The sequence below is a fragment of the Oncorhynchus mykiss genome, chromosome 1, assembly GCF_013265735.2.
Source record: "Oncorhynchus mykiss isolate Arlee chromosome 1, USDA_OmykA_1.1, whole genome shotgun sequence".
In the NCBI taxonomy this organism is placed as follows: domain Eukaryota; kingdom Metazoa; phylum Chordata; class Actinopteri; order Salmoniformes; family Salmonidae; genus Oncorhynchus; species Oncorhynchus mykiss.
The window spans coordinates 14,020,469-14,046,606 of NC_048565.1; the positions used below are offsets into that span (position 1 = coordinate 14,020,469).

Here is a 26,138-nt window from a genome sequence, read left to right on the forward strand (position 1 = left end):
GAGCAAAGCGCCCATGACATTTTAGCCACAATGAGCCTGAGCAAATTGTATACTGAACAAAAATATAAACGCAACACGTAAAGTGTTGGTGCCATGTTTCATGAGCTGAAATAAAACATCCCAGAAATGTTCCTGACACACACAAAGCTTATTTCTCTAAAATTGTTTGCACTCATTTGTTTACATCCCTGTTAGTGAGCATATATCATTTGCCAAGATAATCCATCCACCTGATAGGTGTGGCATATCAAGAAGCTGATTAAAAAGCATGATCATTACACAGGTGCACCATGTGCTGGGGACAATAAAAGGCAACTCTAAAATGTGCAGTTTTGTCACACAACACAATGCCACAGATGGCACAGAAGTTTTGAGGGAGTGTGCAATTGGCATGCTGACTGCAAGAATGTCCACCAGAGCTGTTGCCAGAGAATTTAATGTTAATTTCTCTACAATAAGCCACCTCAAATGTTGTTTTAGAGAATTTGGCTGTACATCCAACCGTCCTCACAACCGCAGACCACGTGTAACCATGCCAGCCCAGGACCTCCACATCTGGCTTCGTCACCTGCAGGATCGTCTGAGACCAGTCACCCGGACAGCTGATGAAACTGAGGAGTATTTATGTCTGTAATAAAGCTATTTTGTAGGGAAAAACTCATTCTGATTGGCTGGGCCTGGCTCTCCAGTGGGTGGGCCAATCTCCCAACCATGGATCCGCCCCTGCCCAGTCATGTGAAATCCGTAGATTAGGCCTAATTTATTTCAATTGACTGATTTCCTTATATGAACTGTAACATAGTAAAATCATTGAAATTGTTGTATGTTGCGTTTATATTTTGTTCAGTATATTTGAGACTAAATGTATCTGTTCCTAAAAAATGTAAGTGCAAAAAGAAACTTAGGAAATTAGTGTCAATGTTTGACTTGTCTACACCATCGAGCAATTTAATGTCATGTTTTATGTGTTTATTGCTAATCAGGGATTTCTTTGTGTCCCATTATTACGTCATTGACTGATGAGTTTATGATTTCATGATGAGGCCGATTATACAGTATATGGACAGAAATCCTCCAAAGGCCTACACTTTTGTGCTTGGCTCAAGTTAAAATGAGCTTCCACTCCAGCCCAACTAAAACCTAGTACTGCACAGCTCCCACAAGGGAACCCCAATCCTATAGGCCTATTCCAATCATTAAAAGCTCCATTCAGATATTTGGCCAAAATCACTACATAACCTCCTTCAACATTTTAAACTTAAATTTGCCAGCTGTCAATGCAAACATCTGCAAAAACTGAACAAAAGCTTTAAGTATATATATACATATGATGACAATATGATGCTATGGGAATGTAAAACTAGGCACACATTACACCTAGCTCACTGAAGCTTCTGGAAACCATTTGTTGGAGAGTGGAAATGGTTGTAATTAAGGTGCTCGTTTTGCCTGGTGGAACCGAGCTCTTTCCAAACCTTGCAAGTGAAAGCTGGTGTTTGTTGCTGTCAGTGGAGGAAGGAGCCCCCGCTGCCTTTTGTCAATGAACATTTCTCTATCGGCTATTTGCACTGTACTTCACTCTCAGGGTGAGTTTTCATGGCACAAGAACAACTCATATCAAATGGTGAAAACACACATTTTTTACAGACATTTTGAAAACATTTCTAGATAAGGATTTAGCTCATGGGGAAAACATAAAACCCAATCGAATTGATTTGTTAATTAGTATGTATTTTCCACTTTTTAAAAGCCTTTGAATAGAAAGCCTTTGAATACAATAATTATTAACAGGAGAGAAATCAAATATAAGGCTGATGGCATGTTGAAGTTTTTATATGTACCAAATAGTTCATTTGCTTGTGCTGAGTAATCGTGATGGAGAGAGTGTGTTTTGAGGCAGCTGACTGTCGTCACACAGTACCAACTTCTGGCCCGTTGGAAACAGCAAAGGGACAGGGCAGTGCGAGGACTTTGGCAGATTTGTCCTGCTTTTCCCAGACTACTGCTGTGATGAAATGATGGTTGTCTGCTACAGATAACATTTGTGTCTGCATCCTGAGAGGGGGCGGTGCGGTGCGGTGCGGTGCACTGTTGTTGGGTTTGGTGAGGGCAAGGTGAATCAACGTCCTTCAATACAAGGAATTTGTTTTGTTCGGGTGCTTACTTAATGAGTGGCCTGTGAATGTTCCTTGAAAGAGTGAAGCCAACTACGTACATTACATTGGCCTGCACTCTCTGATAAGGTCCAATTGAGCAGTTAACCCCATCCAAGTGTTTTTATTTTTGATTAACAGTACAACTTTATCACACGTTCCATTTCCTATGATCATGTGGAGTGAGGCCAACATTTATGCATCTCCAATTTTTAACAAATGTTGACTTGTTTAGAGAGTTGAGAAACAAAAGAGGGACTTACCTGCATGAACAAAGTAGGCCAAGTAGAGGTCAAGCTCCTTCACAGAAACTCCAATGTGATGAGGCTGCACACACAGCCCTGGGTTCGAGCACTGTGGGGACTTTACCAGCCTTTCGCCATCAGTACTTTCGAGGGGAATACCTTTGAATAAAATGACCATGACCAGATCCAACCTCCAGACTTTGTCGGCCTGACGCAGGCAGTCGATCCTCCTCATCTTACCCTTCTGGTCGGGGTTGGACAGCACGCAGCACGGGGGCTTCTTCCCGGTGACCGTGAGCACAAAATCCTCCCGGAACTCTGGCCGGATGTCCTTGCGGAGCTTGGCCAAGAGGCGTGATGCCCACTTCTGCTTGACCTCAGGCTTCTCGCTGAGCAGCTCGTCCTTGACCGCGCGCTCCTCTTCCTTAGACATGCGCTTCTCATGCTTCTTGAAGTACTTTCTCTTGCGGGCCTGCAAGTTGAACCATGTGTAGGCAAACGCTCGCACGTGGGGCAGCAGAGCTTCGATGAAAGGATGGAACTCATCCTGTGAAAGACAGGAGAAAAGAATTAATGATTTGGTGGTAACAAACATTCATAGTGAAAATTTTGTTTATGTAATCGAATAAAAGGCAAAGCAACAATAATCATTACAATTAATCTTGTGAAATCAGATATACATTGAGTAAACACTAATTGACTTGTATCCGAAATACTCGGCAATGAAGGAATGCAAAAAGAACATGCACTACTTCTCTTTGATAGAATATCATTCAAAAAATGACTTTTTAGAAAACAAACATTTTCCATTTCAGAATAATATGCAATGTCTGCCACGTTTGTATGTATGAGTATTTACGTCATTTTTTGCATTTGGGCCCGTTTCATTAACACACGGAGAACGGGCTAACGGAGGAGTTTCTTTGGACCGTACGGACAAAGAGGGAGCAGTGTGAAATACGGCCGTGTCTTGGCTCTCTGGCAAGAATGTGGGTCTGTGGGTGTCTGCCAGAGAGGTGATAGAAAAAGCAACAGCCGAGCGGGAAAGCTGAATGTCTATTTTTAACTGTTCGCCATGCAAACATATATACATGCGCGCGCGCACACACACACACACACACACACACAAAGAGATGTACAGGCAGAAACGTTTCGCTCAGAAAGACTGGGACATTATGTGGGTTATTAGCAGGGAGAGCTGCATGTACAGCTATTAGAGGAAGAATGTGGATAGATGGCATGTTGTGGATCAGTCCGTTACACCTGCTACTAGCACTGTCACACACTGGACAATATGCTCCCTCTCAAAATCTGGCCTCACAACCTAATACAGGCCGTGGAAATGTTACAGCACGACACTAGGCCAGAACGATGCAGCACAACGCAACCAGGCAACAACCTCTTAAAACTACTCTCTCTTAAAATAGTCTCGCGTCTGCAAACTCACACCAGAATATTTTTGAGGAACAAAGAAATTGTAATAATAGATGAATGACCACTACCCTTAAGTCTATTGAACAAACGATCATTGACGGCACAATGTTAGCCTGGTCCCACTTTACTACAAGGACATTTTAGATTTTAAAAAATAAACACAGCTGGGCTACCAAAGTGTAACTAATGTAACTAAACTCCTTTGTAGAAATCCTTATTATATACTAAAAGCGTTCATTACCGAATGAGAAAATAAAAGAGCACTGGAACCTGAAATCTTTCCCGTTATATAAAACAAATCCCCTCCGTACAGCACTTTGCGATATCAGCTGATCTAACAAGGGCTATATAAATACATTTGATTTGACATACGGATACACCGTTCTAACTCAAACTTATAAGTGTACCAATTCCAAACACTCCGTTTCAATTTTGTACCAGCATGCCACACTAGATCACGCTATAAGCAACGGAGCAGATATGCTTCTCTTCTAGGTGAGTGTTTACATGCATATGTACAGTGAGTATGCTGTGGGTTTTATGGGGGGGGGGGGGGGCAAGCTACACTAGGCACGGGTCTAACAGTACATTTTAAAATGCACCAATCAAATCCAAACAAATGTTATAAACAATGAGAAATCACCACTCCATCAGAGACGTATTTTAATTTCCCAAATACACTCAGTAGAGGTTAGTGAAGTAGTGAGTGGTCTGGAGTAGGCTTCACCGCAGGCCATTTGACCACCCCAGCCAGTGCAAAATGTACTCAACTACAGATGTAAGATCTTAATTTGAGCCAGTGCAAAGTGTACTCAACTACAAATGTAAGATCTTAATTTGAGCCAGTGCAAGATGTACTCAACTACAGATGTAAGATCTTAATTTGAGCCAGTGCAAAATGTACTCAACTACAGATGTAAGATCTTAATTTGAGCCAGTGCAAAGTGTACTCAACTACAAATGTAAGATCTTAATTTGAGCCAGTGCAAAGTGTACTCAACTACAGATGTAAGATCTTAATTTGAGCCAGTGCAAAGTGTGCTCAACTACAAATGTAGGATCTTCATTTGATCCCGTGCCAAGTGTGCTCAACTACAGATGTAAGATCTTAATTTGAGCCAGTGCCAAGTGTGCTCAACTACAGATGTAAGATCTTAATTTGAGCCAGTACAAAGTGTGCTCAACTACAGATGTAAGATCTTAATTTGAGCCAGTGCAAAGTGTGCTCAACTATAGATGTAAGATCTTAATTTGAGTCAGTGAAAAGTGTGCTCAACTACAGATGTAAGATCTTAATTTGAGCCAGTGCAAAGTGTGCTCAACTACAAATGTAGGATCTTAATTTGATCCCGTGCAAAGTGTGCTCAAATACAGATGTAAGATCTTAATTTGAGCCAGTGCAAAGTGTGCTCAACTACAGATGTAAGAGCTTAATTTGAGCCAGTACAAAGCGTGCTCGACTACAGATGTAGGATCTAAATTTGAGTCAGTGCAAAATGTACTCAACCATTCATAGATTAAATAACTTTTTCCTCATCTTGATACGTGGAAATACTGTACCTCTGACTGGGATGGCATGGCACAATCCTTTTCATCGAATTTCAAGGACTCACACTCCCTTGTCTCATAGGCATGACAATTGTATTGTTTTAAAAACCAGTAAATGGCATTTCCAACTGAAGTAACTTCAGCAAATGTGCTATGAAATATAAATTCTTCATGGCTGATATGAGCATTGTTTTCTGTGGTTTCTGTATGAAAATATACAGTTCCCCTGTCTCCGGGCCATTTGAACAATACCTACATAGTCTACATTCTGCATTTTTGCTGCTTTTGTACATAAATAAAACACACATGCACAGGTGCCTCAACCACTTCATGTATAGGCCTCATTTCAATATATATAATCTGCTGCATTTCCACTACTAGAGTAGTGTATATTTACTGATAAAAGTGTGTCAGTAGAAAATGTTAAGTTGAACTTCCAGCTGTGAAGTTTGTTTTCTTTCTGTTCACCTTGGTGACAGATCTAATGTTTCCAAATAACAGGCCTGTAACAACAGCTCATGAATAACTGTCATTTAGAATAGCAATGATGGTAATCCCCTCCTACTGACACCCACGCCACAACACAGAGGTACTTATGGGAGTGTGTCGATGAGCTTACTTTCTCCTCTCCATGCCCACAACAGTAAACAGACTCAAACAGAGCAGACGCCTCACTAATCAATTGGAGCAATTACACAAAGGTAAATCTTCGAACACCCTTGTGTAGGCCGTAAGGGGCATGTTTTTCCAAAGCCATGCAACGTGCACAACTGTTTCTATCTCTGCATCTTCTCCACGTCTAGACACAAACACTACCATGTGCCTCGAAGGCAGTACGCAATGACAAATTCTGGCAATTATCAATAGTTTTTCTACAAATGCACAAAGAGTGTCAATGTTCAGTTCTAGGTATAATATTTCATGCTTTGCAGTGAACAAAAAATATGGAAGTGCTTTAGGCCTGCCTGTCTTGTATACGATTCGACCCACAAATAAAACTTGCCAGATATGCCAAATATATTTCAAATCAATTGAAAGACTTTGATTATAAGTATTTTTTGCCCAAATATGATGATTTTATTACATACAGCGTCTTTGCAATATATCATTCAACTGTCAATACTTAAAATTTAGTATAGTAAAGATTCTGTTTTATACAGCTGAGATGAATTGTAGTACATGTGAATTACCCTAGTCATGTTTTAAGAAATAAAACAGATTCAGGCAAAATGAGGATGAATAAATATTTTACAATTTTCAAACGAGAAATTTCTCCAAATGTCCCTTCTCAAGTTAGAGTCCATATACTAGTATCAGGTTTCAGTCTTCTCCTTTGGGCCCATTTCACTTATGTCTTGTTGTACATGCACTGTACAATCGTATTAAATATTAATAGATACATATTCAGGACTTATCAGTAATGCTTGGTACTAGAGGTAAATTAGCACTAATGGTTCTGTAAAGGTCTTCCATTGTAACGGTTGGCAAGTCCAGGACCAGAACCCATAATTGCTATTAAGTCAGGTACTTGTCATTTACATACATTTGTGTGGTCATAGTTTTAAAAAATGTTTGAAAAAAGGTAGGCTATATCCCAAAATAATAATGAAAAGTAATGTATGAAAACATGAAATCAACTTAGGGAAATATGATCAAAACTGAAATACAACTGACTTGAGACAAGGCCAATAGATAGGCCTATTGGTGGTCAATATGAAATCAATTTCAAAAATCAATTATATTGTGGCCTTATGCAGCTCTAGGCAATGAAAACTATTCCACACACACACGAAAATCCATCCGAACTTGCACAACTACAATTCAGTTTCTGCCCTCCAATAACGAGGAAAAAAAGGGGAAAAAATATATGTTGTTATAACATTGTAATATGTGAACAATTATAGTTTCAGTTAATGAGTGCGCTTTTTCTCTGTTGATGTACATTTGTATATGGGTCCTCTGTTCTGTCACCTCAACAAACCCCTAACATAATGTATGGAATACAGATGGATATTTTCTGTGCCTTCCTGACGCGCAGCTGCAACTTTCCTCCTGGAGATCTTACATTTACCCCAGGCTACTCGTACTGAGAATATCTTCTCATCTTAAACAAACCCATAACTGTATTATGACACATTTGCTAAAATAATATTTAGATTTTTTTAGGAACGACAGGCCGATGATGCTTTTAAACATTAACGACATTTACGGATATGCAACTGATCATTAAGCAAGCTATTCCACTAGCGTTCCCACTTTGACTAACTTTAGGTCAGGTCTACAAACCACCATATTCCGAGTATCAAACTCTAACAACAATCATTCAAGTCCAAGAAAAGACAACTATCTTAGGGCACAGAAAGTTGTTGAATAATTCTTAAATATAATCGAAGTTCTTGAGGAAGTGCATAGTACATGTCACTCATAGTGCGCAAATAAAAACAATACTATCCATAAAAATCGAATATAATAGTAGCCTAGTAGCCTATTTGAAAAGTGTAATGTCCCAACTTGTGTTTTCCCCGTGCACATGGCTCACCGCAAAGTGTAATGCCAGAGAGTGGCAAAGTTTAATGCCAGAGAGTGGCGGGGACTCGATACTGTGAAACAGTTTTCATTTGGATCATTTTTGGATGCAATTTAGACCAAGCAAATTGCTGTATTTTAAATATTGTGTTCAAAGCCGTAATCGCTACAAAGTGACAACAGGCATGGGATGTTAAACATCCAAAGTGCAGGGACCTGGAAGCCGACCGGGGGAAGCTTTGGAAAATGATGTACCCCATGTTAAAACATTGTGTGCATTCATTCATATCAAATATGTGGAAAGACGCGCCGACAACAAGGTGCACATGTAACTTATAGGAGAGGCCACCTTCATTTTTTGATTGAAACTCTGGATACAAAAAGTAGTCCAAGTTAAAGCCCGCTTGACATCGAGATAGTCCATGTCTATTATTAACTAAAATAGACATGCATATACGTGTGTGCATATATGTAGGAGGTAGGCGCCATCCGCCATGTGGTAGTTAGTTCAGACCGCTCTGAACAAACCAGGAATGTTGAATCTACTGCACACAAAGTTACATGCCTTGAGCAACGTTAGCCCATATCACCCTGTCCCTGAGGAAGAAAGCATGAATGCAATACAAATGGTTAGAGACAGATGAAAGGCTCACTTACCTGTGTTAAGCATAGTGGAGAATACATGTCTGTTGTATCTAATCTTGGATTTGGAGGGTGTATGTATGCGTGTGTGTGTGTGTGTGAGTGTATGTGTGTGTGTTTTGGTTGCTGTGACGGGTCTGCGTGTTTATGTGTGTGAGTGTGTGTACGTGTCTGCTCGTGTATGCGTGGTGGCTGTGTCCGTGTGTGTGAAAAGGGAAAAAAGGAGAGACAGAGAGAAGGGAGAGAGAAAAATAAAGCCTGCTTCTTGCTTTCACATTTCCAACTCTGCGAACTGCAACGAACGCTTCACCGCTGCATAGAGCTGAACTTTAACCCCGCCTCGAGTTACAACGCTTCCACTCTCCGCATTCATCTACCGTACAGTGCAGTAAAAGCCGTAGAGCAGTCCCTTTGTTGGAGAACTCATAACTTTCACCAGAGGCATATTAAACAACAAAAGAAAAGTCCCAACGCAGACTGGCTGTAGCGGAGGTTAAAAATCACAGGAAATAGAAAAAAATAAGGGATCTTCGAACGGTGCAAATCTTGACATATCGTATTAATACCGTTACAAAAAAAATATCTGATTGTCAGACGCTCGTTCTTCTGGACTCGGTAAGAGATCTCTCATTCACTCCACTGAAAGGTTGCAAAAACCGAAAGCATTGAAGGCATGTGGTGCGGCTTGCTTCACCGTGGAGCGAACTCTGGCATGAGTCTGTCGGATTTACGAACGAGAAGGGTGCGGTAGCTAATGGATCTAGTAATGCCTCTGAACACCCAACCAATTGCTTATTGCTGAAGCCCGACAGATGGTTTCCGTTTGGAAAATAATCTTAAACAGGAGACGATAAATTGAATCCGTTTTTTGTCTGTCCTGTATATGGCGGAGAGGAGGATTTTGTTCTTTGGATTACATACGAGGATTCAGCACCCGATCTACATTTATATAAGGTTGAGTGTCGAGCACGTTGTTAATCTTTTAACCGCGGAGAGTAGCTACAACAGCATGCACTGAGTTCCATACAGCTACAATTCACTTTTGTCCACTGTGTGCGGAGGACAAACTCTTGTGCTCACCTCTCAACATAGCTCCCAAAGTATCGACGCTTTTAAGGAAGTGGGCTACTGAGACCAACGTCAATGCAATGAACATGCGGAACAGTAATGTAGCCTATATGCGTACATAGTCTGCAATGTAGCCTGCAATGAACATGCGGGACAGTAATGTTGCCTATATGCCTACATAGCCTGTAATGTAACCTGCAACGAACATGCGGGACAGTAATATATCGTCTACATAGCCTATTTAAAATGTTCAAATTATAAACTGCCTAGTTGAGCCTCTTAGCCCCGCCATGATATGGCTTTTCAAACTGATGCAAACAATGCGAACCTATTAATTTAAATCAGGAAGAGCAGGGATCGCGTAAGACTGCAACACCAACACTGCTAAATAAATGCTCTTATATGATCTTTAAAGCAAATGAGACGGTGTATAGTTGGGAGGAGAGAGCTCGAGGGATCACCACACAGTCGATAGGAGATATACCGCCCCTTTTGAACAAATGCTAAACTTTTAAATTCGTCGGACTAAGTGGGCTTTACTGTATTCCATATTCCAACTATCGACATTCACAACAAGTTATAGCCTAATTATAATTATTGGTCATCATTAACATTAATAGTCTATTAATCTGTAACTAGGCTATTAATATATTAATAGTATTGGCTGATTGTAACTGACATATGCTACATTACATGCAAATCAATGTCTGCTTGGCTAATTTATGTGTATTTGCAAGAACTTGCACAACACATTTCATCAGAGGGGTGCACAGCGAATGCAGACCTCAACAATTCAATAAAGTGCATTAAACTTTACATAACAAAATCCCCATACATACACAATTATATAATATAAACGAGAGAGAGCCATGTGAGATATAAGATTAGGCTACCCCTCATTTTCCTAACTCACATGCCATTATGTAAGCATGAGCAAGATCTTCTCCTATCCACAGCGAAGCTATGTATATTATCCGAAACCAAAGCATCGCGTAACTCCAAGCATTAATTAACGAACACTTGATGCTTGAATTTTATTTCATTAAGTTTCAATCATAACCATCTATACAAAATAATAAATTGTAATGAAACACAATTAAAGCGTCAAACAAACAATTGTTTACTTGGCAATAGTGAACACAACGTGCGTAAAGCATGCGTAATAACTTGGGTATAGAGCTTATATCAAAAGACTGACCAACATCTTACAACATTCCATAATACTCCTAAAGTACTACACTACCCAAACGCCAAAGGTTGGCATCGGTAGCCTATTGTCTGCTTCACCTGCCCTTAATCGAAATAATGTCAACAAAGCAATACTCGCATTTTAGAGGCCCATTTACAGTGTGTTTTAAACAAAAGTAAGACAAATACCAATTAGCCTACAGTAAAGGCATCCAACAATTGGTGTGACGAAGAATTTTGACGGATTTTTCTCCAAAATATCAGATTGTCCTGACAAAAATTCGAGCAGCCCGTGCAGAATCACTGGATCAAGTGTGTGTGTGTGTGTGTGTGTGTGTGTGTGTGTGTGTGAGAGAGAGAGAGGGAGAGTCATACTCTTGATCAAGATAGTGTGTGTGTGTGTGTGTGTGTGTGTGTGTGTGTGTGTGTGTGTGTGTGTGTGTGTGTGTGTGTGTGTGTGTGTGTGTGTCATGAATGTACTCTGTTTCTGTGTGCGCTGTCCGAATTTGTTATTCGTGAACAACTTCCGTCCAGAGGGAGAAGTCATTTGTGCGCCCTCTAGAAAATCACCAGGGAAGCGGCCACAAGTGGCGAGTGTGGTCTCTGCTGCATCAGAACACTCTCCACACACACCTGCACCAAGACAGCGAGACTCCGCAACCAAATGCATGCCTGTTCACGGTCTAAAGGTTCATTAACATACCAACAACGCCAAAGGTGCACTTGCAACGGTTATATATTGCCATTGCAGCATAATATAATAATAATATAAGTAGGCAAAGGCTGCTTGCATTTACTGAAAGCCCTCACACCAGCCTGAAAGGGATATTACACAACCGCTATACCTCACTGAAGTGTTGATTCACTATGTAGACTATAGATCGTGTGTTGCTCAAGTAATTCATGTTAATAAATACCTTGAAGCAAATACAAGCCACACACCATTGCACCACAATAACCGTGCGGCGTAAGGAAAATGGTCTACGCATGTTGCTCACTACCTCGTGTGCTTGAACGGACACAATAGGTTCAGGATATGTATATTACGCTACTGTATTTTCTCATGTTGCAGCGCATAGAACCTCTATTGAGAATAGGCTAACCTGCTAAAGGCATTTTGCCAGCCTCACCGTATCCATGCCGTCAGTGCGACGCTAGAGCTCCGTCCTCTGATTGGACTAAACTCTAGGGTTTGAAGCCCAGCATCCATCTTATTGGACAAACCCATATCACCAGAATTTCTCGGTATGCATTTATCTGCAATCGCTCGTTTACTCTGCAGAACAACTTGTTACCACATAACGAAACAATGTATCTCTCACTCTGGTCGCTAGAATGGCCTAGCAGACGGCAACACCGGGAGTGCAATGCTCTTCTGTTTTGTCCTAATGCCAAGTTTATTTGCGATATCAAGATATCCGCATTATCAGCATTTGCATACATAGCTGGCAACACAGACCAGTCTGACACGGACTCTTATCAAATCCGTTTACAAAAGCAGAAGACTTCTTAGCCTACATTTAACCTGTGTATAGTCCGTACACACCACGTTTATGCACATGTCCATTACTTCTCAGTGTAAAAATAGATCATAAGAGGTATATTTGCACGTACCATTGTAATGTATAAAGTGAATATACGTGAGCAACTTTAGACTGTTGCGACGAAGTGAAAAAAGTACAACTTGCTTCCGGTGTGAGTATTTTACACTGAATCAATTAAGTATAATAACGCGCAACGGAAAACAGTTCTAGTAAATAAACAATGTCAGGGAGCCTTTCTTCACTCCTTGATATTTGACTGAGGTCCAAACCTGGCAGAACTATCTCAGCTTGGTTTGATAGACTTTGTGCAGAAGTTGCAATCGATTCAGTGAGTCCCCCCTTGTTCATTTCCGCAATCGCTGCAATTTGCATAGTAACCACGCGAACCCGGGCGGCTTCTTTCTTGCCATCTCCTCCCCTCGCGGAGTCACATAGCCTAGTGGCAAATCAGAGTCCGAGTCGAGTGCCATAGACCCCGGTCTGCGTTCCTTTCCCGCACGGAAAAGCTTTTTTTTCACTTACATTTTGCTGCATACCGCACTCTCTTAACCCTTCCTATAAATCTACGGCGCGCTTGGGACAGAGGGAGGAATGCCGCGGCGCCTATATTGCGAACGAAAAAACGTCAATAAGTATAGGCTATAGCGCGTTCTTGCTGCTTTAGCACCAAAGCATTGTTGCAATGCTGGACATCTAAGCAGTATTATACCATCACAATGAGCATCTATCTAAGAACTCCACTGATGGCGAAGTTTACGGCTGGTCGACTGAAACTAACACCAATTCTTTGCAGTGGATTTTCTACTGCTTCCCAATGGAGATATGGCAAATATCAACCATAGGTGTGCCGGTGGGTCGTATTGAATTAGAAGGCATGCATAATCATGTCATATCACAGTCGTAGGCCTGTTTGATGCTTCTACATTCAATTTAAGTGCGATTGGATTTCTATTTCTGAACTGTGTGGTAGCAGGCAAGTTAAGCAGCATATCGACATGATTGAATTGTTGTGGGCTGTATGTATTACTGTGTTGATTTGGCCCTTGCGGTTGAAAGCAGTTAGATATTTTGTGTGAAAGAGACCTATTCTGCAACTGTTGCCGATATAGCTGATATTATGTATGCGAGTGTGGCTAAACATTTTACAACGGGCATGACACGAAAAGTGGTGGTGTTGATTATTTGCTCAAATATCAAAATAAACAGAATTTCTCAATGACAATGTGTTTTTTGCTTGTTATATGAAGTAGCCTAGCCTATGAGTGCGCACGTTTGGGCTAGCAGAGGTGACATTCCACGGAACTCCAATGAGTGTTTCTCATTGAGGTCAAAGCCTCTTATCATTCTTTTGAGCAATGAGGGGCGGTGGTTCCCAGGCATGATGACGTGTACATGTCAAAACGCTTGTTGTGTGTGGAGACGTGCTGAACAGAACGCTATTAACCTGCAGTAACGTGGATTTCAACGAGGCAGGCTCAAGCAGCGCATATCTTCAGTTTTCAGACTCGGTAGCCTACTGATAAAATTGCTTAATATTTTTTTTACACTTAAAATCATGACCATATCTTCGTGCGCAAATGTTTGAAACCGTCATAAGCCAGCAAATGTTTCAAACCGTTATAAGCCAGCAAATGTTTCAAACCGTCATAAGCCAGCAAATGTTTCAAACCGTTATAAGCCAGCAAATGTTTCAAACCGTTATAAGCCAGCAAATGTTTCAAACCGTTATAAACCAGCAAATGTTTCAAACCATCATAAACCAGCAAATGTTTCAAACCGTTATAAACCAGTAAATGTTTCAAACCGTCATAAGCCAGCAAATGTTTCAAACTGTCATAAGCCAGCAAATGTTTCAAACCGTCATAAACCAGCAAATGTTTCAAACCGTTATAAACCAGCAAATGTTTCAAACCGTTATAAGCCAGCAAATGTTTCAAACCGTTATAAACCAGCAAATTCAGTTATGTGGGTGGGAACCACATGCCCCTTGACTGTGGAATTTAACGAGTAAAAAATAATGTAAAAACAAACATGACATATCAAAGACACAAGCATCCCTTTAGTGCAACGATGTAGTCTACACTCCGATATGAAATGAATGAAATACAGAGAAATATTTAATATGATCATTTTTAACATATTTTTGTAACTAAAACAAGTTTGTCCCGAGTCATCATTTAAGTGTTTTCTCTTGTCTCAAATGGTCCATCCTTAGAAGGTTATGTTGTGTGCGTACAACATGCACCGAACAAGTTTGCATGAAGTGTCAAAATTTAGGGTCGCTATTTGCCACAGTGGAATGCCGTACCGATCACTGGTAACTAACTGTAACTTACTTTTGCCCAGCCTCTATGCCTTTCACATACAACAGCCATTCAATGTCAGGTAACCTAGCGGTTAAGAACGTTGAGCCTGTAACCGAAAGGTTGCTGATTCGAATGACCAAGCCGACTATGTGAAAAATCTGTCGATGTGCCCGTGGCGTGAGCAAGGCACTTAAACCTATTGCTCCCGTAAGTGGCTCTGGATAAAAGCGTCTCCTAAATGACTCCAATGTAAATAGCATTGTAATCATTCGATCTAAGTTACTATCAGGTGAAATATGCATATAACTGATTTAGGAAAGTACGCCAATAAGTATATGCTACAGATATTATTACATTTACCAGATACAAATGAGATCTCGTGTTAAATCTATGTCAGGCTGATTGCTAAGGTGCCTTGACAAAATGTATTGAATTCCAATATTAATTGGGTTTCAAGTCGAGTTTGATATTTTGGGTTTCAGAATATCAATATCAGATACCGCTGAGAAATGACCAACTTGGCAACGAAATCAAACTGTACAAAGGGTTCACAAGAAAATTCGTTTTTACGCACGGACTGGACAAGGTTTGGGTAGAGCACAAACAGGGTTTAAAGGGAGATACGCTTTAGGCCTATCAACAATTATCAATGCTTACAGTCACAGGTTTATAACATTCATATACCATGTGGTTTATCTATTAATTACCGCAAAAATAACATGAAGGGATTGGTTCGTAAATTTCATTTTAAGCCTAAAAGGTGAACATATTAATTTATTCCAATTCCAAATGAAACCAATGCAATGCGCATATCCTGATATTTATTAGTACTTGTTTATCGAGTAATATCGATCCAGCTCTTAGCTAAATCCCGTAACAGAATGGCTCGAGAGACGCCTTTATAGTGTTTTCTGCAACATTCTGCAGAAAAAAATGCTCAAAGCTCCAGCAACCAAGCCAGGGCTGCCCAATATAATATGCCAATTTAATAGGGGCAGGGGCTGCCCAATATAATATGCCCAATTTAATAGGGGCAGGGGCTGCGCGCAGTTACAAACAAATCATTTGAATAGCAAACACTGGAATAACAATATCGAATATAACCTTTACGTTTTGAGACGTTGTCAAACCCAGAGTCATTTATTAGACATCAGAATATTAAGGATGTGTTGGAACACCACAAAACAACATTTTGGAGTCTGTCATTCTACGAAAGCTTCTGCGAGTGCAAGGTAACAGAAGCTTGGAGGATCATAAACCATATTAACGATGATTACAGGGTTATTCTTGAAGTGAAATATTGTTATATGACTGTAATATGCGCGTTTGCGAATGCAGGTTAAAGAGAAAGAACTGCCTGCACACATTGTCACCAACATTGTCTCCAACTTTCAGTACCACTTCTTTTCACAGCTCCAAAGTTATGATCTGACATTTGCAGAGGTAATCAAAAGAGTTTGTACAAACTTGCATAGATAGTTAAGGGTATTCGGCCATTTCATTATCGGCAGTAAATCGGATCAAGCATGTGAAAACTTGACTCAGAATTGAATAAAGTAGTTGGCATTCGTATTAAGACGTGTGTGTCGGTTGTTTGCGTTAGCCTGTTGGGACAGTGCAGTAAAACAAAGCGGTCGTAGGCTATTCTTCATGACATCAATCTTACTAATAACTCACGACTAAAACAGCTGAAAACCTGCAATGGGCACAGCCCAAAACAGAGTTCTGAAAAACATTTATTCTACATGCCAAGTTCTTCGATGTGTAAAGGAAACAATGTTCCTATATGTTTGTTGTAGGCAAGGATGAGAACTCAAAATAAATGTATACAGAAGATTTGGGGTAATCAAATACATGTCGGCGACCGCCTCATCGAAATCTAAAAGTTTATGGTAAATGGCGATGAGACTTGTTTTTGTTGTTGTTGTGATGTTTAATGTAGAATAGATGATCTCCCCTAGCTGCAGGTCGACTTTTCTAAAATATGGTGAGAACGGTATAGGGTAATCTCATTTTAAATCACCCATAGCGGGCTAGATAGACACCGTGTTTTATCCATCTTGACAACTTTTAGTCTGAATCAATTCATGTGGATTCTGCTTTGAGGTAAAGGTACACCATTCTCAACAAATACAAAACTAATTCGTCTGGGATGGGTTATTTGCAAAAACAATCTATCCATCATTTAAAGCAAATTAAATGGAGTGGTTTGAGCATTATATTTTTGTTCAAATATAGGCCTACCTGTGAATGAACTGAATACACGTATCTAGAATTGGCACAAATAGGCCTTTTAAATGGAAACATTCGCAACACCAAAGTAATGTTAGGTCTAGCCTATCCCATAACAATAAATGTTGCCGATCTGTTTTTGTCATTCAGGGATGATGTCCTAAAAATATTCAGATTTGTTAAATGTACATTATGTTCAGATGGTGCATGATTTGAACAATGCTTAAAATAAGTGTTCCAAGGCCCTATAACTAACATATTTATAGAAAGGATAGAAGTCTTGCAATTGTATTATTGACATTAATTTAAATAGAATTTCAATTACACAGGCGATTTTGAACTACAAATTAATTACACATGCCTATATTCAACTATTATATTTTGTAATCGTGAAGTCACTGAAAAACTATTTGTTTGTCAATACAAACATATGTAGTCCTAAATCAATTACATAATCAAGAAATGCATGTTTAATGTTTTCATCGTCAGTAAATCGACGGATTTGTGTCTTTGAGCGCCAAAGGAGTGATTCATACATGTTCGTTATTTCGATGCCCAGTGTCGTGTTAAAATCTACACGACACACTCCTTCAAATATACTCCCTCGGCACGTTAAAGGAGGTCGACACTCCATCTAGAGGTTTATCATCAAAACTACATTATCTGAGCTTCTGTCAGAAACAGTCTGTGCACATCGTTTCAAACGGGCATGGGTTAGGTATAAACTTTTCATTTACAAACTGATCTTTTTTTCCTTGCGAAATGACATTGTTTTGAAATATGGCCACAAATTAGTGTCGATAGAAGTAGCTACTCATCATAACAACTCATATTGTTTGTGCTAATTGTTGTCTATGATTTACAATAATAGGCCTATCTCTAAAATATAACCTCATCAAAAGTAGGCTGCATGGTGAAAACAAGCTCTATTACCTCCCGTACCTCTATATTCAACTGTCTGATTATTCAATGCATAAAAGAAGGCAAATCATTTGGGAAGGGGGGGGGGGGGGGGGGGGGGGGTGGAATATGGAATGTGGAATATTATTAAAGACAAATGTTCTTGACAAAGATCAGAGGTCTTCCTCGTATAGGATTTAATTTTTAAAGCATCAATATGCATCCTGGTATATTTTTTTAACCAAATAAATGTTTATTTGAAGCAAACTTCTGTCTGTATGCAGTAAAATTAACAATGCATTCACCAAATTATAATTATAAAATAAATATAATGCATAGACACATTTCTTCTCTCACAAATGTCGATGTAAAGGTCTTTTCCTGTTATTCTCTCGAATATATTAGTTACATTTAAATAAATGCATAATTTAACAATAACCCTATAATAACACGTTTTTGAAGGCAATGACAATTAGTTATTTATTATACAATGCATCCATTTATATATATATATATATATATATATATATATATATATATATATATATATATATATATATATATATATATATATATATATATATATAATTATTATTATTTATTATATGCTTTCATTTCGAATGAGGTCTTTATACAAATTAATATTTTTTAAATGTAACCTTTATTTTACTAGGCAAGACAGTTAAGAACAAAATCTTATTTACAATGACAGCATACACCTGACAAACCGGACGAGGCTGGGCCAATTGTGCGCCGCCCTATGGGACTCCCAATCACGGCCAGTAGTGATACAGCCTGGATTCGAACCAGGGTGTTCGTAGTGAAATCTCTAGCACTGAGATGCAGTGCCACTCGGGAGAAGAAGTAATGTTCTGTTGTTAAGAACGTTGCTTGATATTACGTGATCTGGTTGAAAAGATGATCTTGACGAAGAAAATACCCACTGAACTACAACCCACGTCATAGCGCACTGTCTGCCTGAGAAACGCGCGGTTCCACTCCTCTTAAACACAATTCACAATTATACCACGGGGGGAAGTCTTTCAACGCTCAATCTCCAACATAAAAATTCTGAGGCAATGGGGGTCTTGCACCACCACTCAACCGTGAACTAACATATAGGCTCTATACCATACTCTGAACATGTTAGAAGTGTTTTTTCATCCACCACCCAGCACCTTTGAATAAACACACACAATTTAAGTGGACCCATTCTCACACTTCATGTGAGTGTGTGTGTGTGTCAATTTGACACAAATAAAACATGTAAAGTTTATGTGAACAACGCTGTCCTGAAGTCATAATAGGTTTCTGTCACACATTCCATATGAGCACTCCACACACACACACACACAACACCACTGCCTTGGTAAATAAAACATTCCCCAATATGTCCACGATGGCTGTGAAATTGTATTTTGGGGGAGTGTGTGTGTGTGTGTGTGTGCGTGCGCGCGTGCGTGCATGTGTGTGTGCAAATATGCTAGCCCCAGGGTAATTACACTATCCAGTTCTGGAGCAGCTTGCCTCCGAGGCCTCTCCATAACAGCCCTTATGAATAAACAAGCAGCGCGTCTGTGGATCCCCTTACTCTCTGTAACAGTAGTGTGCCCTCCGGAGAAGCCCTGGCACCGGCCTCCTCTACCCAACACTTCAACTAAACAACCAACACTGGAAACACATTACCCAAACGGAGGGGATGCTGTTTTTCTACTGATTTCATCAATGACAATTGAGAAAACAACAGTCGATTTTTAAGCCACTATTTGCTCCACTATTTGCTCAATGTCTGAGCGGTAGCAGCAGAGCCTAGAAGCCTTGCGCAGAGCAGAGCGCCACGGTGCGGCACGCTAACAGAAGCCCGGATAAAAAGGGAAGCCAGTTGTGCTATGAAGGTAGAGGCTGGGCAAACAGATGGGCTCTGGGAAGAGCAGGGGGAGACCGCCACATGTCACCAATACCAACCTCCTGTGTGTGTGTGTGTGTGTGTGTGTGTGTGTGTGTGTTTCAGTGTAAAACAGAAACACATAACACATACATACAACTTGCACAATAATCACTCTCTCTCTCTCACACACACACACACACACACACACACACACACACACACACACACACACACACACACACACACACACACACACACACACACACACACACACAGGAGTGCTTTATCTGGCAATGGCTTTAATGAGCTGGTCCTCTTTAAACAGATACTGTTGCTCCACACACACACTGTGGCCATTTCCCTCTGCAGCTGCTACTGTGACAGAGTGAGGTAGTAACAGCCAGCCGCTGCCACCTGCATGCCACCAACTTGCCCCTCTCTCAACCCAGCACAGCAAAGAACCAGCATTGACAAGAACTACATCCTTCATGACGAAGGCTATCGAAAACATGCCAAACCCATTACCTCAGTAGAACCATGAGGCGTTTTACAATCCCAAAATACTACCTCATACCTCAAAATATAAGAGATCTACAATCCAAAACCACTACCTCATACCTCAATATAACTATCCAAAACCACTACCTCATACCTCAATATAACTATCCAAAACCACTACCTCATACCTCAATATAACTATCCAAAACCACTACCTCATACCTCAATATAACTATCCAAAACCACTACCTCATACCTCAATATAACTGAGATCTACAATCCAAAACCACTAGGTCATCTACCTCACCCCTAGGCCTCTGTGATACATTGCAGAAGCCTCAGCACCTCCACCTACAGACAGTGATTGTCATCATAATGGAGGTTATAGGACGTGTCAAGGTGGCGAGACCTGCAGCTGTTCTGGACCGGACTGTAGTAGTCGCCAAGTCAGCAGCCAGGCAGAATCCAACTGATACGTCATACACTGGGAGGGACGTGTCAAAAACGGATGCAAGTACAGCTCAGCCATGAGTAAATATACAACCGCTCAGATTTCTCCCTCAGAGTCCCTCTCTGGAACAATACAAGAAGCTAAGAACTTGTGTGAGGAGGGGTCAAACATGGAGAGGTATGAAAATAGTGGTATGTGGAGGACAGTCGGTGAACATGAAGTACATTAATTTATTTCTTTACCCCCCCCCCCCCCCCCCCCCTCCCTCCACACCCACACTTCTTATGCCTCCCTCCAACAGATTGCCCACGCATACCATGTTTTGGTGGGGCCCAACCTGACAAGGAGCCCAACATTATTTAGTCTTTAAAAGAGGCCTGCGGGCGAGTTTCTAAAGTACGCAAGCTGTTGGCATGGCCAGGCATATGCTGGGTCTAGCTCACGCAGATCCCCCTCTTCCCCCTCACTCCTGCTGTCTACTAGACAGGCAGGCCTGGAAGTAGCTGCCAGCAGCAACATAGCATGGATGTGACCTTCTCTCCTCACGACACTAGGGCTTGGTGATGTGACCTTCTCTCCTCACTACACCAGTGCTTGGTGATGTGACCTTCTCTCTTCACAACACCAGGGCTTGGTGATGTGACCTTCTCTCCTCACGACACTAGGGCTTGGTGATGTGACCTTCTCTCCTCACGACACCAGGGCTTGGTGATGTGACCTTCTCTCCTCACTACACCAGTGCTTGGTGATGTGACCTTCTCTCTTCACAACACCAGGGCTTGGTGATGTGACCTTCTCTCCTCACGACACTAGGGCTTGGTGATGTGACCTTCTCTCCTCACGACACCAGGGTTTGGTGATGTGATTTTCTCTCCTCACTACACTAGGGCTTGATGATGTGACCTTCTCTCCTCACAATACTCAGGCTTGGTGATGTGACCTTCTCTCCTCACAACGCCAGGGCTTGTAGACATGACCTCTCCTCACTACACTAGGGCTTGGTGATGTGACCTTCTCTCCTCACTACACTAGGGCTTGGTGATGTGATCTTATCTCCTCACTACACTAGGGCTTGGTGATGTGACCTTCTCTCCTCATGACACTAGGGCTTGGTGATGTGACCTTCTTTCCTCACTACACTAGGGCTTGGTGATGTGATCTTATCTCCTCACGACACTAGGGCTTGGTGATGTGACCTTCTCGCCTCACAACACCAGGGCTTGGTGATGTGACATTCTCTCCTCACTACATTAGGGTTTGGTGATGTGACCTTCTCTCCTCACTACATTAGGGCTTGGTGATGTGACCTTCTCTCCTCATGACACTAGGGCTTGGTGATGTGACCTTCTCTCCTCACTACACCAGGACTTGGGGATGTGACCTTCTCTCCTCACAACACTAGGGCTTGGTGATGTGATCTTATCTCCTCACTACACTAGGGCTTGGTGATGTGACCTTCTTTCCTCACTACACCAGGGTTTGGTGATGTGACTTTCTCTCCTCACTACACCAGGGCTTGGTGATGTGAACTTCTCTCCTCACTACACTAGGGCTTGGTGATGTGACCTTCTCTCCTCACTACATTAGGGTTTGGTGATGTGACCTTCGCTCCTCACTACAAGATGGCTTGGTGATGTGGTCTTCTCTCCTCACTACACTAGGGCTTGTTGATGTGACCTTCTCTCCTCACGACACCAGGGCTTGGTGATGTGACATTCTCTCCTCACTACACTATGGATTGGTGATGTGACCTTCTCTCCTCACGACACTAGGGCTTGGTGATGTGACTTTCTCTCCTCACTACACCAGGGCTTGGTGATGTGACCTTCTCTCCTGACTACACTAGGACTTGGTGATGTGACTTTCTCTCCTCACTACACCAGGACTTGGGGATGTGACCTTCTCTCCTCACAACACTAGGGCTTGGTGATGTGATCTTATCTCCTCACTACACTAGGGCTTGGTGATGTGACCTTCTTTCCTCACTACACCAGGGTTTGGTGATGTGACTTTCTCTCCTCACTACACCAGGGCTTGGTGATGTGAACTTCTCTCCTCACTACACTAGGGCTTGGTGATGTGACCTTCTCTCCTCACTACATTAGGGTTTGGTGATGTGACCTTCGCTCCTCACTACAAGATGGCTTGGTGATGTGGTCTTCTCTCCTCACTACACTAGGGCTTGTTGATGTGACCTTCTCTCCTCACGACACCAGGGCTTGGTGATGTGACATTCTCTCCTCACTACACTATGGATTGGTGATGTGACCTTCTCTCCTCACGACACTAGGGCTTGGTGATGTGACTTTCTCTCCTCACTACACCAGGGCTTGGTGATGTGACCTTCTCTCCTGACTACACTAGGACTTGGTGATGTGACTTTCTCTCCTCACTACACTAGGGCTTGGTGATGTGACCTTCTCTCCCCACAACACCAGAGCTTGGTGATGTGACCTCTCCTCACAACACTAGGGCTTGGATTGTGACCTTCTCTCCTCACTACACTAGGGCTTGGTGATGTGACCTTCTCTCCTCACTACACTAGGGCTTGGTGATGTGACCTTCTCTCATCATTACACTAGGGCTTGGATTGTGACCTTCTCTCCTCACTACACTAGGGCTTGGATTGTGACCTTCTCTCCTCACTACACTAGGGCTTGGTGATATGACCTTCTCTCCTCACAAAACTAGGGCTTGGTAATGTGCAATTATCTCCTCACTACACTAGGGCTTGGTGATGTGACCTTCTCTCCTCACTACACTTGGGCTTGGTGATGTGACCTTCTCCCCTCACTACACTAGGGCTTGTTGATGTGACCTTCTCTCCTCACAACACCAGGGCTTGTAGATGTGACCTCTCCTCACTACACTAGGGCTTGGATTGTGACCTTCTCTCATCACTACACTAGGGCTTGTTGATGTGACCTTCTCTCCTCACGACACTAGGGCTTGTTGATGTGACCTTCCTCCTTAATACACTAGGGCTTGGTGATGTGATTTTCTGTCCTCACTACACTAGGGCTTGATGATGTGACCTTCTCTCCTCACGACACCAGGGCTTGGTGATGTGACCTTCTCTCCTCACGACACTAGGGCTTGGTGATGTGACCTTCTCTCCTCACAACACCAGGGTTTGGTGATGTGACCTTCTCTCCTAACAACACTAGGGCTTGATGATGTGACCTTCTCTCCTCACGACACCAGGGCTTGGTGATGTGACCTTCTCTCCTCATGACACTAGGGCTTGGTGATGCAACCTTCTTTCCTCATTACACTAGGGTTTGGTGATGTGACCTTCTCTCCTCACGACACTAGGGCTTGGTGATGTGACCTTCTCTCCTCACGACACTAGGGCTTGGTGATGTGACCTTCTCTCCTCACGACACTAGGGCTTGGTGATGTGACCTTCCTCCTTAATACACTAGGGCTTGGTGATGTGATTTTCTGTCCTCACTACACTAGGGCTTGATTATGTGACCTTCTCTCCTCACAACACTCGGGCTTGGTGATGTAACCTTCTCTCCTCACAACACTAGGGCTTGGTGATGTGACCTTCTCTCCTCACTACACTAGGGCTTGGTGATGTGACCTTCTCTCCTCACTACACTAGGGCTTGGTGATGTGACCTTCTCTCCTCACGACACTAGGGCTTGGTGATGTGAACTTCTCTCCTCACTACACTAGGGCTTGGTGATGTGACCTTCTCGCCTCACAAAACCAGGGCTTGGTGATGTGACCTTCTCTCCTCAAAACACTAGGGCTTGGTGAAGTGATGTTATCTCCTCACTACACTAGGGCTTGGTGATGTGACCTTCTCTCCTCACAACACTAGGGCTTGGTGATGTGACCTTCTCTCCTCACTACACTAGGGCTTGGTGATGTGACCTTCTCTCCTCATGACACTAGGGCTTGGTGATGTGACCTTCTCTCCTCACTACACTAGGGCTTGGTGATGTGACCTTCTCTCCTCACAACACCAGGGCTTTGTGATGTGACCTCTCCTCACTACACTAGGGTTTGGTGATGTGACCTTCTCTCCTCACTACACCAGGGCTTAGTGATGTGACCTTCCCTCCTCACAACACCAGGGCTTGGTGATGTGACCTTCTCTCCTCACTACACTAGGGCTTGGTGATCTGACCTTCTCTCCCCACAACACCAGGGCTCGGTTATGTGACCTTCTCTCCTCACTACACTAGGTCTTGGTGATGTGACCTTCTCTCCCCACAACACCAGGACTTGGTGATGTGACCTCTCCTCACTACACTAGGGCTTGGATTGTGACCTCTCATCACTACACTAGGGCTTGGTGATATGACCTTCTCTCCTCACTACACTAGGGCTTGGTGATGTGACCTTCTCTCCTCACTACACTAGGGCTTGGTGATGTGACCTTCTCTCCTCACAACACTATGGCTTGGTGATGTGATCTTATCTCCTCACTACACTAGGGCGTGGTGATGTGACCTTCTTTCCTCACTACACAAGGGTTTGGTGATGTGACTTTCTCTCCTCAATACACCAGGGCTTGGTGATGTGACCTTCTTTCCTCACTACACTAGGGCTTGGTGATGTGACCTTCTCTCCTCACTACATTAGGGTTTGGTGATGTGACCTTCGCTCCTCACTACACTAGGGCTTGGTGATGTGACCTTCTCTCCTCACTACACTATGGCTTGGTGATGTGGTCTTCTCCCCCCACTACACCAGGGCTTGGTGATGTGACTTTCTCCCCTCACTACACTATGGCTTGGTGATGCGACCTTCTCTCCTCACTACGCTAGGGCTTGGTGATGTGACCTTCTCTCCTCACTACACCAGGGCTTGGTGATGTGACCTTCTCTCCTCACTACACTAGGGCTTGTTGATGTGACCTTCTCTCCTCACTACACCAGGGCTTGGTGATGTGACATTCTCTCCTCACTACACTAGGGCTTGGTGATGTGACCTTCTCTCCTCACGACACTAGGGCTTGTTGATGTGACCTTCTCTCCTCACTACACTGGGGCTGGGTGATGTGACTTTCTCTCCTCACTACACCAGGGCTTGGTGATGTGACCTTCTCTCCTGACTACACTAGGGCTTGGTGATGTGACTTTCTCGCCTCACTACACTAGGGCTTGGTGATGTGACCTTGTCTCCTCACTACACCAGGGCTTGGTGATGTGACCTTCTCTCCTCACTACACCAGGGCTTGGTGATGTTGTCCAAAAAACATCCCCCACAATTCATACCATTCTCATATGAAGGATGATAGAGGCTTCCCTATTGGGACAAAATCAGGCGTGGCACAGCGTCTGTCTGAAAATGTTTGCTGCCATTTGGTTCACGCGAAAAGTACTGTAGTGCCAATATTTTGGAGTCCAACCGTGTGTTGTGATATTGACACCCAGACATATAGGGTTCAACTCAGAACGTGGTGCTGCATTACATTATAGAAGATGTCCTGGGCTAATAGTGTAAGAAATAACACACACAAAAACGAAATACTGCAAAGTTGCTTAGGAGCTAGAAG

The 26,138-nt window shown here is 42.3% G+C and overlaps 1 protein-coding gene across 7 annotated transcripts in view; it reads right to left on the bottom strand.

Moving 5' to 3' along the window:
- Positions 1 to 26,138, bottom strand: part of LOC110485551 (nuclear factor 1 A-type) — a 303,738-nt gene that overhangs the window by 234,742 nt on the left and 42,858 nt on the right. For 4 of the 7 annotated variants that reach the window (XM_036946569.1, XM_036946510.1, XM_036946686.1 and 1 more), the window contains exon 2: positions 2,417 to 2,945. In XM_036946569.1, coding sequence (XP_036802464.1) covers positions 2,417 to 2,945 — 529 coding nt within the window. Of the gene's footprint in view, positions 1 to 2,416; positions 2,946 to 8,563; positions 10,209 to 12,418; positions 13,065 to 26,138 lie in introns of those variants that run through there. The other 3 variants (XM_036946632.1, XM_036946597.1, XM_036946746.1) reach the window with 3 other exon arrangements.